General features: G+C 43.9%; 1 protein-coding gene across 2 annotated transcripts in view; it reads left to right on the top strand.

The window, feature by feature from the left end:
- The window catches only part of LOC149316437 (adenylate kinase isoenzyme 5-like), a 122,954-nt gene that overhangs the window by 83,925 nt on the left and 23,707 nt on the right, over positions 1-15,322 (top strand). For both annotated transcript variants that reach the window (XM_089515476.1, XM_089515477.1), the window contains 2 exons: positions 3,057-3,099; positions 8,336-8,380. In XM_089515476.1, the coding sequence (XP_089371602.1) occupies positions 3,057-3,099; positions 8,336-8,380 (88 nt within the window). The remainder of the gene's footprint in view (positions 1-3,056; positions 3,100-8,335; positions 8,381-15,322) is intronic.

The following is a 15,322-nucleotide window of genomic DNA, read 5'->3' on the forward strand; positions in this document are numbered from 1 at the left end:
CCATGAAAGCCTTCAACTTCATATTCACTAGCTGTGCAGCATTCAGTCTCCCCACCCCTAGTCAACTAACTGTTAAGCCCTGTTGAAGCCATTTACTGGTCATGGGGTGGGAGTGGGCCCAGGCAGTGCCAATCCTGGCTACATTTGTAGCTGGTGGGAAGAGGAAAAATTAGTTCACTGTCCTAGATCTCGGAGAACATTTTTCTTCCCTGGTTGTTGCAGTGTTGTCTGGTTTCCTCCCCCCACTCCAATGTTTCCAGTAAATAGTCATAGCAATCTACTCCAGGGTTTGACAGCTGCCTTAAGGAATCATGAGCTGCATAAAGCCATTCATGTGTAGGATCTTTGCCTACAATGGTATTACTAGAAATAATATTATTAAGAAAAAATAAACATTATAAAGTCAATGCACGGCTCGTGTTTTAAAAACATTTTCTGGCTTACTGTGCTGTCTGATTTTTTATTTGTTTCAAACATCCGTATGTTACCCTTCACTCTTTTAGGATTTGAGGGCAATCTACAGTCAGTTATACTGCAAAATAATAAAACAGCAAAATAAACTTTGTCTGTTTAAGCATTTATGGAAAAAATTGATCTTATGATGTTTTCAATGCTTTCTGCTTACCACCTTCCCAGATCTGCTAGCTGTGATTATTACTGTTTTGAATTGGTTGACAACTGTGTGTAATTGTCATGAGTGGGCACTCTGTAGGCTTAGTGTGTGTTGCTTAATGCATTTTTCTTTAGTTGGACCAAATCTGGAAAGTAATATAAAAAAATAGCAGAAACATTTTCTAGATGTGTCTGTAGCAATAACACAGCTGTTGCAGATAACTGAAACAAGCTTTTACAAGAGATCTGCTTCTTCATTATGCAAGTAGCCTCCTCTGTCCCATTATTATTAGTGTCATCTTCCTATGCTTATTTAGACAAATATTTTTCAGATGTAAACCTCACCTTTCAGCGAAAACTTCCAAGGTGATTAGCAGTAATGTCTGAGATGAAATGTATAGTATTCCCCAGAGAGTTTTGTCTATTTTCACTAAATGATCAGGCATGGGAATTATAGTGTTATGGCATGGGTACTTGATTTGTATTGTATTTGTATTGTAAATGGAGAGACAGAGGGGTCTTCAACAACATATCGCAGCACAAATATTTCTGTTCACTGCTCCACTCATAGTCAGCTGTATCCTCCTCATCCCCACCTTCCCACCCACTTTCCATCCTACCTACTCCAAAGTACTCAGGCTTCAATGATATGCTCTTCCTCCCCCTTAAAAATATTTTTTTCCTTTTCCATTTCTTCTTCCTTGCGAATAGCTCCCTTTTGTGCATCAGTAATGCTGTTTTGGTGACTTAAGCAAGAGAACTCTGTTGTAGACTCCTCAGCTAAGTTTACTCCTGAAAAACAAGAAGATTTTTAAAAAATCTCAGACCCTACTTATTCCACATCTCTTCAGCTTTATACAATGTGAGCTTTGAGAATGCTGTTTTTCACTGGTAGTTACACATTACCATGCCTACATAGAGTCAAAGCCTCAACACCTTCCTCTCTTTTCCAGTTTGTAAGTGCCCTGTAAGGAGTTCCTTACAACTCCCTCAGGGAGCTATGAAGGTGTGTGGCACAGTTGAGAGGGGTATTTGAAGAGCATGCAGCCAACCCTCACCTGCCCCTGAGTTGCGGTGTAATGGGGAGCCTTTGCACTGTGACTTGGGGCAGGAGGAAAACTGACCATACCATCCTGAAGCACTACATTCAACTGTGCTGCAGGCTTCCATTGGTTGAAGCAGCTCCCTGTTGTTTAAGGTGGGTCTCGGGGTTTGATTGCTTTAGACACTGATAGCTACATTTGTCTCACTACAAATGTGAGGCTAGATCTTGGCCAATATCTCTAAACAAGCTTAATTTCTAAGTGGTAACCAGAATCAAATTATATTATAACTTTTGAGGGTTTATGATTTTTTAAAAGTTTAGAAATAAATGTTGAAATTGTGTAAAATAGCTGAATCCAGAGCTTTTAGCTGAAATGAGATAATTTCACAAAACCTAACCTGTTGCTTTCTGTATTTCACCATTACATTGCCTTTATCTTCTGTCTTGTTGTTATTCTGTCATCACATGCCATGTTTATCATCAGTAACTACTTACTGCTGTGGGTTTGTTTGCATTATCTTCTTAATTGGCATAGACTGCATATCATATTGCAATGAATTTAATTTTACCATATGTATCAAGAATCCTGTTGGTAGCTCTTTGGGGTTTTCTTTCCATGTTGTGATTAACAAGAGCAGTCCGTTAGAAAATAGGTTCTCAATTAGTTATTAAAGGGGGAAGAGATCAAAGTTAGTCTTGTGAAGTCTTGTGAATGAATGGTATAGTGTTCAACTTCATAACACACGCTTTGCTCTTCCATATAGAACATTTGACCTGGAAACAGCTTTTTCTTAACATTTTCAGGGACCTGTCTCAATATTTACACTGGCTGCCTCAGTGCCAGTCAGCTGCACTTTAATTGGTATGCTGAAATTTCCAACATGAGACACACAGCATTCATTGCTCTGCAGAAACCTATGAATGTATGCTGTCAGTCTGAGTTCCTCTGAGGGAGCTTCTCAAGTGTACTCACACCACCAGCCTCCCAAAAAAATAAAAACAAAAATCACGACTCAGGAGACAGTTGCACAGGATTAGATTTTTGGGCAGAAGTTTTTTTCAAGTGTCTGTCTTTCACACAGCCAGCAGTAATATTGATGGGAATATGTGAAAATGCACCAAATTGTTAATACAATGGACCCTTGTTATACGCTGGGGTTTGGTTCCAAGATCCCTTGTGTATAACAAAGTCTGTGTATGCTCAAGTCCCATTAAATATAATGACATAGCAAAATGGTGTCCCTTATAAAAAATGGAAAATCAAGGTTTGATATTTGAAATTTATACCTTTTTTTAACATTTTCAAACCATGGATGCTTGAATCAGTGTATAAAAAAATTCGTGTATAAGAAGGGCCGACTGTAATTCTTTCTCTATATGTTGATCACTTTGTTAACAGGCATATGACCAGTCGTGTCTTTGCAGACCTGAGAATATAGAAGGTAAGGGTTTTTTTTTTCTGGTTTGTTTATTTCTAGCATGTATAATACCCTTTTTGTTTTGAAAATTCCAAAGTGGTTCACAATAGAAACAGATACAATCAAACATTGTTTAAAAGGATAAAAATATAAAACAATAGAAAAGTAAAATTCATAAAAACAATGAGAACTGGTAGAGTTAACAACTACAGACTACCTGGATAAACAGGTAGGTCTTCCATTGATGACATAAACAATCAGCAGGATTTTAATGGGGAGACTATTCTACATAGTGGGAGCTACAACAGAGACTGCCTCTTTTACCAGCTTTGGTGCAGACTATTATAACCATCCTCTTTGTGGGTATATGGAATATGCAGTTTGTAGCCCATTCAGCCAAATCCAGAATCCCATGAGCACTGATATGCACACATGTGAAATGTTTGTGGGTTCTTCCACTAGTTCATGTGCACAGAGTAATATTAGTACTAAGAGTAGTAGTAACAGCAGCAGCAGCAGCAGTTAATAATTAATAATGTTTATTTCCTACCTGCCTCTCCCCATGGATCAAGGTGATGAAAACAACAGATCAACACAACACATAGTGTATAACAAAAACATAGCATCAGTCAAAAACATATGAACTAGTTAAAACACATAACATCAGTTTAAAACAGGGGTAGGCAACCTTTTTGAGCCGGGGGCCGGGTTGCTGTCCCTCAGACAACTGGGGGGCCGAAGCTGGGGGGTGGAGCTTCCACCCTCTGGGGGCAGAGCCGCACACCAGGGGTGGAGCTTCCACCCTCTGGGGGTGGAGCCGCATGCTGGGGCAGAGCTTCCTCCCTCTGGGGCGGAGCCACATGTCAGGGGCAGAGCTTCCATCGACGTCCCGCAAGGAGAAGTAGGCATGTGCCTGGCCTCTCCTCCTCGGTCCCATCCTTCGGCCAAAGCCCAAAAATTAATAATTAAATATTTTTAAAAATAAATAAATAAATAAATAAATAAATAATTCCTACACACACTGCAAACATTATATGAAGTAAAAAACAAAATGGGAACATATACAATATTCAAAATGAAGAACAAGAACAAGTAAAGTTAAATAAAAATTAGGAAATCCAGATCAAATGCATGCACACTGTCTCAATCCAGAAAGGGGCAAGCCAGCCCATGTGGAGGGATTTTGCAAAGAGAATACCAAGGGATGTAAGCATAAGAATAACAATATTTGCAGCATGCAAGCTACCTGAAAGTCAGAAAGCAGAGGGAAAGCATAGAGTTGGAAGAGACTGCAAGGGCCATCCAGTCCAACCCCCTGCCATGCAGGAAATCCAGATCAAATGCATGCACAATGTCTCAACCCAAACAGCCAGCCCATGTGGAGGGATTTTGCAAAGGGAATACCAAGGGATGTAAGCATAAGAATAACAATATTTGTTAGCATGTGGAAGCTACCTGAAGGCCACAGAACAGGGGAAAATGCATGCACACTGTGTCCCAAACCACAAAGGCACAGGTAGTAGGTTTAGCTTCCGATAACCCCCCTCCCCCAATGAACCAACCTCTTCTCTTGCGTGGTAGTGGCTCTGACTCTTTCTTTCTTTCTTTCTTTCTTTCTTTCTTTCTCTCTCTTTCGTTCTCTGCCTCCTCCTTCCCCCCTCCCCGCTCTTCCATGGGGGGAGGGCTGAGGGCAGAGCCAGGAGAGCAGAGCCAGAAGGTGAAGGGCAGGGCCAGGAGGGCGGAGAGAGAAGGGAGGAGGGGAGAGCCAGGAGAGCGGAGCCTGAAGGGCAAAGGGCGGGGCCAGGAGGGCGGAGGGCGAAGGAGGAGGAGGGAGGAGGGCGTCGCCCATTCAGAGGCCTGGCACGGCCCTGGAGCCCTCGAACAGGGCTCCAGGGAGCACACCGGGCCTCCTAGATGGGCGCCGCCATTTTGTTTTTTAAAATGGCGGCGAAGTCTCGTGCGACGAGAAAGGTCGCGCGAGAGTTCGCCGCCATTTTAAAAAACAAAATGGCGGTCGGAGCGGCGGCAATCGGCGGCAGGAGCGAGCGGGGGCCGGTTCTGGCGCCTCCGGGGGCCGGATGTAGCCCACGGGCCGCAGGTTGCCGACCCATGGTTTAAAAGAAGATATAAAACCAGTACATACCAAAATAATCAACCCACAGTTTAAAATTCACAGTTTAAAAATCAACTGGATAGGCCTGCTGGCTCTGTTACAGCTATGTTACCTGGATTAACATGAACTGGGCAGTTCCTTCATATATAAAAGAAGAAAGGTTTGAAAGCAACATGTTACACGTTACCTTTTGAGGTAACCTGGGCATAATGATATTCCTTTTATAAAAGAATATAAAAACCAATAGTAATGTTATATTTTTAGCAGAATGAGTAGTATTTATTTGATACTCCCAAATAGCTTCTTTTGGAGGGGACTTTGGGGTATTTTGGACCTTTTTTGTGTTTTAACTGTGTGTGTTTTTTTAAAAAAAAATGGCCAGTATTCTGTATCAGGTGTATTGAGTAAAATATTCTGTATGAAATTTATTTAACTAAGATCCAAAATACTCTAAAGGCCTCTCTAAAATAGGCTTGCCATATCCCGCCTGGGGGCGGGACTTTCCCGGTTTGGGGCGGGGCTGCACGGTCACGGCCCGGTTTGGCCCCGCCCCCGGGATTGCCCCTGCTCCTGGGCGAGATATAGCAAGCTGAGGGAGGCTTTCCCTTGCCGCTTGGGCCCAGGCTTGCAAGGAAAGCCTCCCTGGAGGGGAGGAGTCCCTCTCCGCCTGGGCTCCGCCCCCGCCAAGGGCGGGGCCCAGGCCCAGAGAGAAAGCCTCCCTGAAGGGGAGGAGTCCCTCTCCGCCTGGGCTCCGCCCCCGCCAAGGGCGGGGCCCAGGCCCAGAGAGAAAGCCTCCCTGAAGGGGAGGAGTCCCTCTCCACCTGGGCTCTGCCCCTGCCAAGGGTGGGGCCCAGGCCCAGAGGGAAAGCCTCCCTGAAAGGGAGGAGGCCTTCTCCGCTTGGGCTCCGCCCCTGCCGAGGGCAGGGCCCAGGCCCATAGGGAAAGCCTCCCTGAAAGGGAGTAGTCCCTCTCTGCTTGGGCTCCGCCCCTGATGAGGGCGGGGCCTAGGCCCACAGGGAAAGCCTCCCTGAAAGGGAGGAGGCCTTCTCCGCTTGGGCTCCGCCCCCGCTGAGGGCGGGGCCCAGGCCTGCAGGGAAAGCCTCCCTGAAGGGGAGGAGTCCCTCTATGCTTGGGCTCCGCCCCCACCGAGGGCGGGGCCCAGGCCCATAGGGAAAGCCTCCCTGAAGGGGATGAGTCCCTCCCCTCCTGGGCTCCACCCGCACCGAGGGCGGGGCCCAGGCCCAGAGGGAAAGCCTCGGAGGCTCCTATTCAAATGTAGGACACACAAAAAAAATGTGTCCTACATTTGAACATTTTGTCCTACATTTGTCCCGGTTTGGAGGTCCTGATGAATGGCAACCCTACTCTAAAAGTATACTTAAGTTAGCAACCTGTCCTATCCCACCACTCATAAAATGAGAAGGCAGCTTGAGGAATATGTAGTAATGGAGCCCAGCATTCACAGCTTTAGTGCAGGAAATAATGCAGCAGTAAAATATGTTTTGAATCATCTGAGAAGGTTCCAATTTGACTAAAGGGACTAGAAGCTCTTCCACACTAACCAATTATGGCACTGTGGTTTCACTTTAGCTGCCATGGGAGCATCGTATTTAATCCTGGGACTGGCAGTTTAGGGGAGGATATTTAGAATTCTCATCCAGAGAACTCTAGTACCTCACCAAACTACAAATACCATGATTTCATAGGATGTTGCCATGGCAGTTGAAGTGGAATCATACTGTTAACATTATGTAGTATGAAAGGGTCCTAAAAGTAAAATCATGGCTCCATTCAGCATTCAGGTCTTTGTTAAAGTGGTCTGTGTTTAAAAATAACCTAGTTCATAACATTTGGTATCAAGATGTTCTGGTCTACAACACCCACAGTTCCTTCATGTTAGCTATACTGTACAGGTCTGATATGGGTTGTAGGCAAAAACAACTGGAAGGCCAAAACCTCCCCACTCCTGTGTTAAAATAAGCCCCAACAACAACAACATATGGATAGGCTTGCTTTCAGTTGGACTTGTTTTTCTACTGAACAGCTGTTGTTGCTGCTGTTTTGGTTGAGTGGAGGATTTCCTGCTTAGGAAAGCAAATTCCTGTTCTGTCTGGGTCATTGCCCCTACACTGCTGTTACATGCACGGACTGCATAATGGGACCTGGGTTTCAGATTGAACTTGAAGTATGTACATACCCACACATGCAAATACGAATGTGCTTAAATGTTGTAAATGATTTTGACAATTTTAAGTGAGATTGTTTATGTGTTTTTATGAGGCATACAATGCAGAATATTTTTTCTTGAAAGATACTTTGCTCAAACAACATTATTATAATTTTTCATATTTAGTTCAGAGACAGAAGAGTTTAATACATACACATACACACACACACACACACACACACACACACACACACTCCTTTACCTTAAATACATTGTCCAAAATCTGTTCAGCAGCTGCAAATGTATAACCTGAAGTTATGCGGTCATCACATTGCATATTCACGATCTCTACATAATCCCTAATTTAGGGGATAAATGGGGTCTGTAAGAGTCTTCCAAGCCTCACATACTGAACAGCAACCAGTACAATCAGTTGGGGTCTGTCCCCCTGTTGTTTGGGAAATGGTCCCAACCTATTAGGAAAGTGATCTCCAGTCCCAAGGGAGAATTGTAATGGGGTCACACTCATGATTGCTCATGGGAATGAATGGGACCATACAATTGACAGAAGAACAGATTCTTATTGACCATGATGGCTGCTACCCAGTAAGTGGGTTGGGGGATCAGGACAGGAGTACTCTAGTACTTAATGCATTTGTAACTCTCCAACAAGATTCTGGCATGTATTTATTATGAATATATTAATAGCTGTATGTTGGATAGCTACCTTGCCTATAAATGCTGCATCAAAATAAGAATGTTTCAGCTGAAGACTCAGGGATACTTTTTGTAATGACTTAAATGTAATCCTGTCCTTTCACTGCATGGGAGTAAATTCCACTAAACTTTGTGATGTTTATTGCTTAATCAATATGTATGAGATCATAGTGTAACATGATTATATAGTATAGTTCACACTGTTATGTAAGTGTTAAAGGTTATTGCTAATAGTATTCAAAAATATTTTAAATTCAATTTAGATTTTGTAGAAGACCTGAAGAAATCACACATCATTTTTGTAGTCGGTAAGTAAGAACTACAGACGACTTTAGCTGGGATTCTTCTGTTATGTTGCGCTAGAAAGAAAATAATGTTCAGCTTCAACCACATAAAAAATGTTTCCCGGTAGCATCTACAAAATTTTGCATAGGTAATTAAAGTTAAATCTGCATTTTTTTTCAGGTTTAAAATCATTGGCCCTAAACTATCCTATTCAACTTAAACATACCTAAACCTACTGAAAATTGTCGAGCAAAATGTAACTGGAGTGAAACAGACCACCTCGAAGGGGGCGGCTTCAAGCTGCCCCTGACAAAGCTGGATTGGGGTCATGGCAACTGCAACCTTTTTGCTGACTGAAAAAGGAGCGGCAAACAGCCACTTCTTTTTGTGCTGGCAAAAAGCCAGCTTTTTTGCCCCATCGTGGCATGCAGCATATAAATGCCATGCTGCTGAAGCACCTGAAAGCCTGCTCACATGTAAATGGCCAGGTGGCTTGAAGCTGGCTTTTTATGCCGTTCTGTTCCAACCTTCTATTGTATTAAACTGTAAAGAGAAATTGTTGATGTGACAGAAGATAATAGTTTCATTAGTTAAGTTTACAACAGATTTCTGTCATTTCAAAACTATCTTAAAAACAAAACATATTGTTTTTCAGCATGCTGTTTCTTGGGTTTTAAAGAAAGATTGCATACACTTTGCTCATTAATCATAAAAGAAAATAAATATAACTGTACATGAGATAAAGTGAGAAGGAGGGAGGAAAGCCAATTCTCTTCAAACCACTCTGTTACATAAGAATGAAGTCTGTTGTTTCTGTACCAAAAGGATCATGAACTTTAAATTGAAGCTAAAGAAGAGCAAGAAGGTCAGGTTTTTTATAAAGAACGTTGCTGTTTCAGACTCACAGAATGAAGTTTAAGGCCCGTTATAAACAGGGACCCTAGGACGGACTCAGTCCGTGCTAGGGTTAGAAAGGGGTATCTCTTCCAGATGCCCCTAACCCTAGCACGGACTTAGTCTGTAACAAATGGCGGCGGCCATTCCACACGGCCGCCGCCATCTTGACGTAACGGACGCTCTACCTCCGCACGTCGCGCCCCGGAAATGACGCCGCGAGTGCGCGACTAGCATCTCTTACGGGGAGCGAGAAGGAGCGTGATTTTCATGCTCCTTCTTGGCAGTGTCCGGGAACCGCGCCGTTTGGCTGCTGCGGTTCCCAGACGCTGCAATCGGCGGCAGCGCGAGATGGCCCCTTCTGGGCCGTCTGTAATGCACCTAAGTCATATATGCACGTAGAGCACATAGTGCTCTTTGGCCCCAAGCAGGCGAGTGGCAAGACCAGCTGTGATTGGGCTGCAGTTGGCCCAGGACTGCAATGACTCGGGAGCAGATTATATCTGTTCCCTTTTTTGGCAGTTTCAGGCCATCTTTGGTGGCCTTGGAGCAGTTTTCAAATGCTTTGGGGGCATGCATCATCTAAATGCCACACCCCCAAAGTAGCCAGATTGTGGGACAAAGATCCTTTTTTCTGATGGTCATGTGTACTGTCTCCTCTGCCTGGATGAGGAACATGCAGTTGACTCATGCCTGTTTTGGCAAACATTTATGCAGCAAGCAAAGCCTAACAAAGCTTCCCATCTTAAAGTAATTCAGTGGGAAAGGGCCTTTATGATTGCAGCCCAGAATAATCCTCTACATACAGATTCCATGGCTATCTGCTTGCGCCTATTTTCAGCCATGGAGCTGGAATGCTTGCTGAGCCAGATTCCTTCAGCCCCTCTCAAATTGAGAACAAATTGGAGCCATTGGTTCGAACACAGAAGGAAGCTCCTAAGCCTTCTTCCATGGTCCAGAAATTTAGAGATGTACTACTTACACTGGACAAGTCCCTAGAGACTTGTCATGAAAAAACAGGGCTCACTAGAAAGATGATAATACTTGGTAAAGTAGAGGGCAGCAAGGAAAGAGGAAGACCATATTCCAGTTGGATAGATTCAATCAAGTCCATCATGGCTCCAAGTCTACAAAACCTGAGCAAGGTAGTTGAATATAGGTAGGGTTGCCATATCCCGCCGGGGGGGCGGGACTTTCCCGGTTTGGGGCGGGTCCGCACGGTCCCACCCCAGTTTGGCCCCGGCCCGGGATCCCCCCCCCACGACGGACGCTAGGCAGGGAAAGGAGTCTCGCCTCAGCGAGGCCTGTTCCCTGCTTGGCCTCCTCCGCTGGCGACGGAGGCGGCCTGACAGGGGAAAAGGGCTTCGCCTCAGCGAGGCCCTTTTCCCCTGCCTTGCCGCGTCCTCCGCCGGCCAGGCAGGGGAAAGAGCCTTTACTCTTCTTTCTCCTCCTCCTCTTCTTCTTACTCTCCTCCTCCTCCTCTTCTTCCCCTTCTTCTTCATCTTCTTCCTCCTCCTCTTCTTCTCCACCTCTTCTTCTCCACCTCATCCTTCCCCTCTTCCTCCCCTTTTTCTTCCTCTCTACTTCTTCTTCTTCCTCCTCCTCCTTTTCCCCTCTTCTTTCTCCTTTTCTTCTTCTCCTCTTCCTCCTCCTCTGCTTCTTCCACTCTTCCTCCTCTTCTGGTTTTTGGCCAGAAAGGGAAGCACATTTCTGCCATCTGTCTAGGAATAATGCCAAATGTCCTCCATTTTGATCATGCCTAAGAAACATGCATTTATATGAATTTTTTTAAAAAAATCATCACATTTTTGCGTGTCCTCCATTTAAAAAAAATGTGTCCTACATTTGAAAATGTTGTCCTATATTTGTCCCGGTTTGGAGGTCTTTACTTATGGCAACCCTAAATATAGGGTAACTTGGAGGTCTCTCATGTATAGGATCACTATGAGTTGAAGTTGTCTTGACGACAGTTAATAGCAAACCAGTTTCTGAAAATCTTTAGTGAAGGAACCTAGGGTGTTTGATAGAGGGTATATTTTAGAAATGTAAGCCTCAGATAGAATAATAGAGCTGGAAGAGACCACAAGCGCCATTCAGTCCAACCCTCTACCAAGCAGAGTCAAAGCACCACTGGCAGATGGCCATCCAGCCTCTGTTTAAAAACCTCCAAAGAAGGAGACTTGGCAGAGCCAGAGGAGGAGGAAGAAAAGGATGATAAGGTCCAGCCTCCAACCTCCCTCCTCCAAAAGTTTTGGTCTTGTTGGATCCTTCCACTCAGGAGCATACTGATCTCCCCTGTGTCCCCTCTTTGTTTCCTGCATCCATTCATGGAAAGAAACTCTAGAGGAAATGGTTCAGTTTGGCTAAAGAAGCTAGAGACCCTTTCACACTGCACATTACACGACTCACTCTCCTAACCTCTTTATGCCATTCCTTTTTCCAGGTTTCTCAATGGGGGACTTGGAACTGGGTTTTAGCAGGAGTGCATGGCTTATATGTGTGTGGACAAGGGGTGGGGTACTGCCAAAATGAAGCTCTAGAAGCTTCTGAAGATCTCCACACAAGCATAGAATGACCCAGTTGTGTGAGGTCATAGATGTCCACTCAACTAATGTTAACAGGTAAGCAACCTGTTACTCAACATCTCATAGGCACATATGGTAGATGCTACTGTAACTCTGTCTTGGAGTATTTGATCTGTGGTTGCTCATCTTACTGTCTAAAGCAAAAAAGAACAGTGGTACACCTCAGCACCAGTTCATGCCACATGCATAGGAAACTGAATTGGCAGCTGGATGTTATGTCCGTGCTAATGAAGATGTAGCATCCTCTACCATAACAGTGGCAGTAGTGCAGTCTAGGGGAATGAGTGAGGCTGTGTGACAGACATAACTTTGCCTTGCAGTGAAGGAGAATACGTGGGAGTTTGTGCCTACTCCTTCCTGCAAACATTTGCTGCCTTAAATCATTGACCCACTCTGCCAAAAGGTGGAGCATGACCAACCCCACCACATAACATCAAAAGCTGGCTGAACATTGGCCACTGCCACCCCAAGGTTAAAAAAAAATAGAAGTAGGCTTCCTGTCACTTCCAAGAACTATTTTCAGCTGTGATCTGCCACGTGATCTGTGTCCTCCCTCTTTTAGTCCATCCTCATGGACTAAAATGATAGTCCAGTTCCAGTTGTTCATTCCTAAGAAGTCTGGTAACATTATGTTCCAAAGACATGGCTTGGCATCAATACTGAAGCTCCCCCAACTTTCAGCCTTTTCCTCTTCCTAATGTAATACTTTGCTGTATATGAAATCCTGAAAAGACAATGAAGTTGCTATGGCAATCAGCAACAAATCACAAGAGTGTGCAGTTTAGGGCTTTTAAAAAAATTAACTCCCAACATTTAAGCGCTAACAGTGTTATCAAAGACTTATAACACCATTTCTTTCTCAGAATCATCACTTCATTCACACTTCATATCCAAGCATAAACTCTTGACCGTAAAGTTGAACAAACATGTCTTCAGTAAGTGCAATCAGCCCCCTGTATCCACAAATTCTTCATCCATGGGTTGAACCATCCATGGCTTGATAATGTTTTTTTAAAAAAATTCAAAAAAGCAAACCTTGATTTTGCCATTTTAGATAAGGGACAACATTTTAGTAGTCCGTTGTATATAATGGGGCTTGATCATCCATGGATTTTGGACCCCCATTGGATACCAAAGGCCCACTGTAACAAGCAATTATGCCAGTGGATCTATTAATGAATGCTAATCCTGCCCTTTTTAAGTTGTTCTTTAGTGCCTAGGTGCACTGTTAATTCTGTGAATAATACTAGCATGCATTTAATTTTAGTAACAGTTGCTTATCACATTTTGGAGATTTTAAATATAGTGTAAGACGCACACTCAGGGCCAGGAAGGGGCAATCTGGTGTCTTCCAGATATTTTGGATTACAACTCTCATAATCCCTAATACAGCGGGGGATTGGTTCTGGACCCCCCCCCCCCATGAAAACAGAAAATCACTGGTGTTCAAGACCGATTGGCTTGAATGGCAGTGTGCACCCATGGGCGTGCACCCCATTTTGTTCCCCTCAGTTTGCTGCCCACAAACTGGTGAGGGACACTGATTTGAAGACCATGAAAATAGAGGGGTAACTGTATTGGGCTGTGCTGGGAATTAAAAATCTCTAGGCACTAAAATATTGAACTGCCACATTAGCTATCTTGGCTCACAGGCCATTGAGATTTTGAGATTCTGCATTTTGGGTGAAGAGCCTTTTTAAAAACATGAATGAAACTTTCAGATGTTTTTACTGTTGTCATGGGAAAGTTGATAACAAATGCTTTCATATTAATTCATCAGCCACCAACTTTTGCGTTCCAGTCTCCAATGATCAGCTTGACATCCTGTGTTGGTGTGCTGTCAATTTCTTCCTATACTCCTTCATAGAATGTATCAATTTCTTCCTGTACTGCCTCTGAGGTTGATGCATATACTTGAATATGTTTACCATGGAGCCTTACTGAAATGATTCAGTCTGATTTTGCATTGTATTCTCTTGACTGCTTTTGCCACACCTTTTCTTAGTATGAAAGCCATCCCCTTTCTTCTTGTCTTTTTATTCACTGAGTAGAACACTGTGTGGTTGTCTCATCCAAAATGGCCCATTCCTGTCCATTTTAACTCACTCACTTCCAGTACTGCTCTGTTCATGCATTCCATTTTTATTTTTACTATGTCCAGTTTCCCTTGGCTCATGCTCCTCACATTCCACGTCCTTATTTTATGTGTAATGCTGCTCTGGATGCCATTTGCCTTCCTAAGGGTGTCTGCTATTTGTCTTGGCATCTTTCTTGTGCCCTTGGCTAATTTTGCAAATGTGATATCCCTTTATCTCTCCCTCCTTCCCTTTCTGTTTATGCTCTGTTCCTGCTTGTGCCTAACTTGGGGTGTCTAATCATAGGGTTTATTAGGTGCTGGGGTTACACAAGGAGGGCCACCTACACCTCTCTGCACGCAGTGCCAACCAGTACTAGCTATGGCATCACAATTCATTCCTCTCAGTGACACCCACCACTACTGCTCCTGCCCATCCACCACTACTGCTCCCTATATTATTCCTCCTGTTCTTGTTTATTTACTTTCCTACTCATCCCCTTATGCCTCCCTGGTTTTCCCTCCTTCCCTTCCCTTGTGTCCTCCCTCTTTTAGCCCATCCTCATCCCCGCCCCCTCCTTCCTTTAGTTTCTTCGCTTCTTTCTGGTTGAGGGAGGACAGAGATGACTGGTTGCCTTCTTTCTTCCCTCACTTGCTTGCCTGGTCCTCTGGTGGCTCAGTTGGTGTTTTGCCCCGGTCTCTTTGCCTCTCTGATGGTCCTCTATGTGTTGTTGCTCAGCTGTGGGGCAGATACTGGACTCAGTTGGTGCTTAGCCCCACTCACTTTAGGTAATAGGCAATTCTTCTTTAGAAACAGCCTTAAAAAATAGAGCTTGGGAAAACTGCCTTTTGGGGTTACTGCTGGTGGGATCATTAAGACCATCTTGAAATGGTCTGGAAGTTGTAAACCATAAATTAACTTTTCCAAGCTCTGTTACAAAGTCATTTGAAATATCCTTGTTTAAAACTTGCATTGGGGGCAATCTGTCAAGACTGGCTTTTTGTTAGAGAACAGGCTGTTTGAGGATAATTTTGTTCAGAAAAATTCCATCTGCTGGTCCTCTTGCAGTTGCTGCCACTGCCTTTCTATATCTAAATGATCAGAAGCTGAATCAAGCAGTCAGTAGTGACTCACTGTCAGCTGTTCAGCTTGTTAATAAGTCAATTAAAGACTAAGCTCAGCATATTGCTAAGTATCGCATGCAGACTTCTGACACTTTGTGTATATATGCAGAGAAGGCACTGTGCCAAGGACTAGAGTGGGGAAAAACTACACACATGCATCTGTGGCTTCAGAGTTTAGAAAAGCTACCAATTTGGTCTGCAACTTTCCCAACCAGCATGCATATTCGTGCTGATGGATTTTGGGAGCTGTAGTTCAGAAATGTAATAGCCACAATCCTGCATCAGGA

This window comes from Sceloporus occidentalis, unplaced genomic scaffold, assembly GCF_023333645.1.
Source record: "Sceloporus occidentalis isolate IW3139 unplaced genomic scaffold, rSceOcc1.0.p SCAF_3, whole genome shotgun sequence".
Lineage (NCBI taxonomy): Eukaryota > Metazoa > Chordata > Lepidosauria > Squamata > Phrynosomatidae > Sceloporus > Sceloporus occidentalis.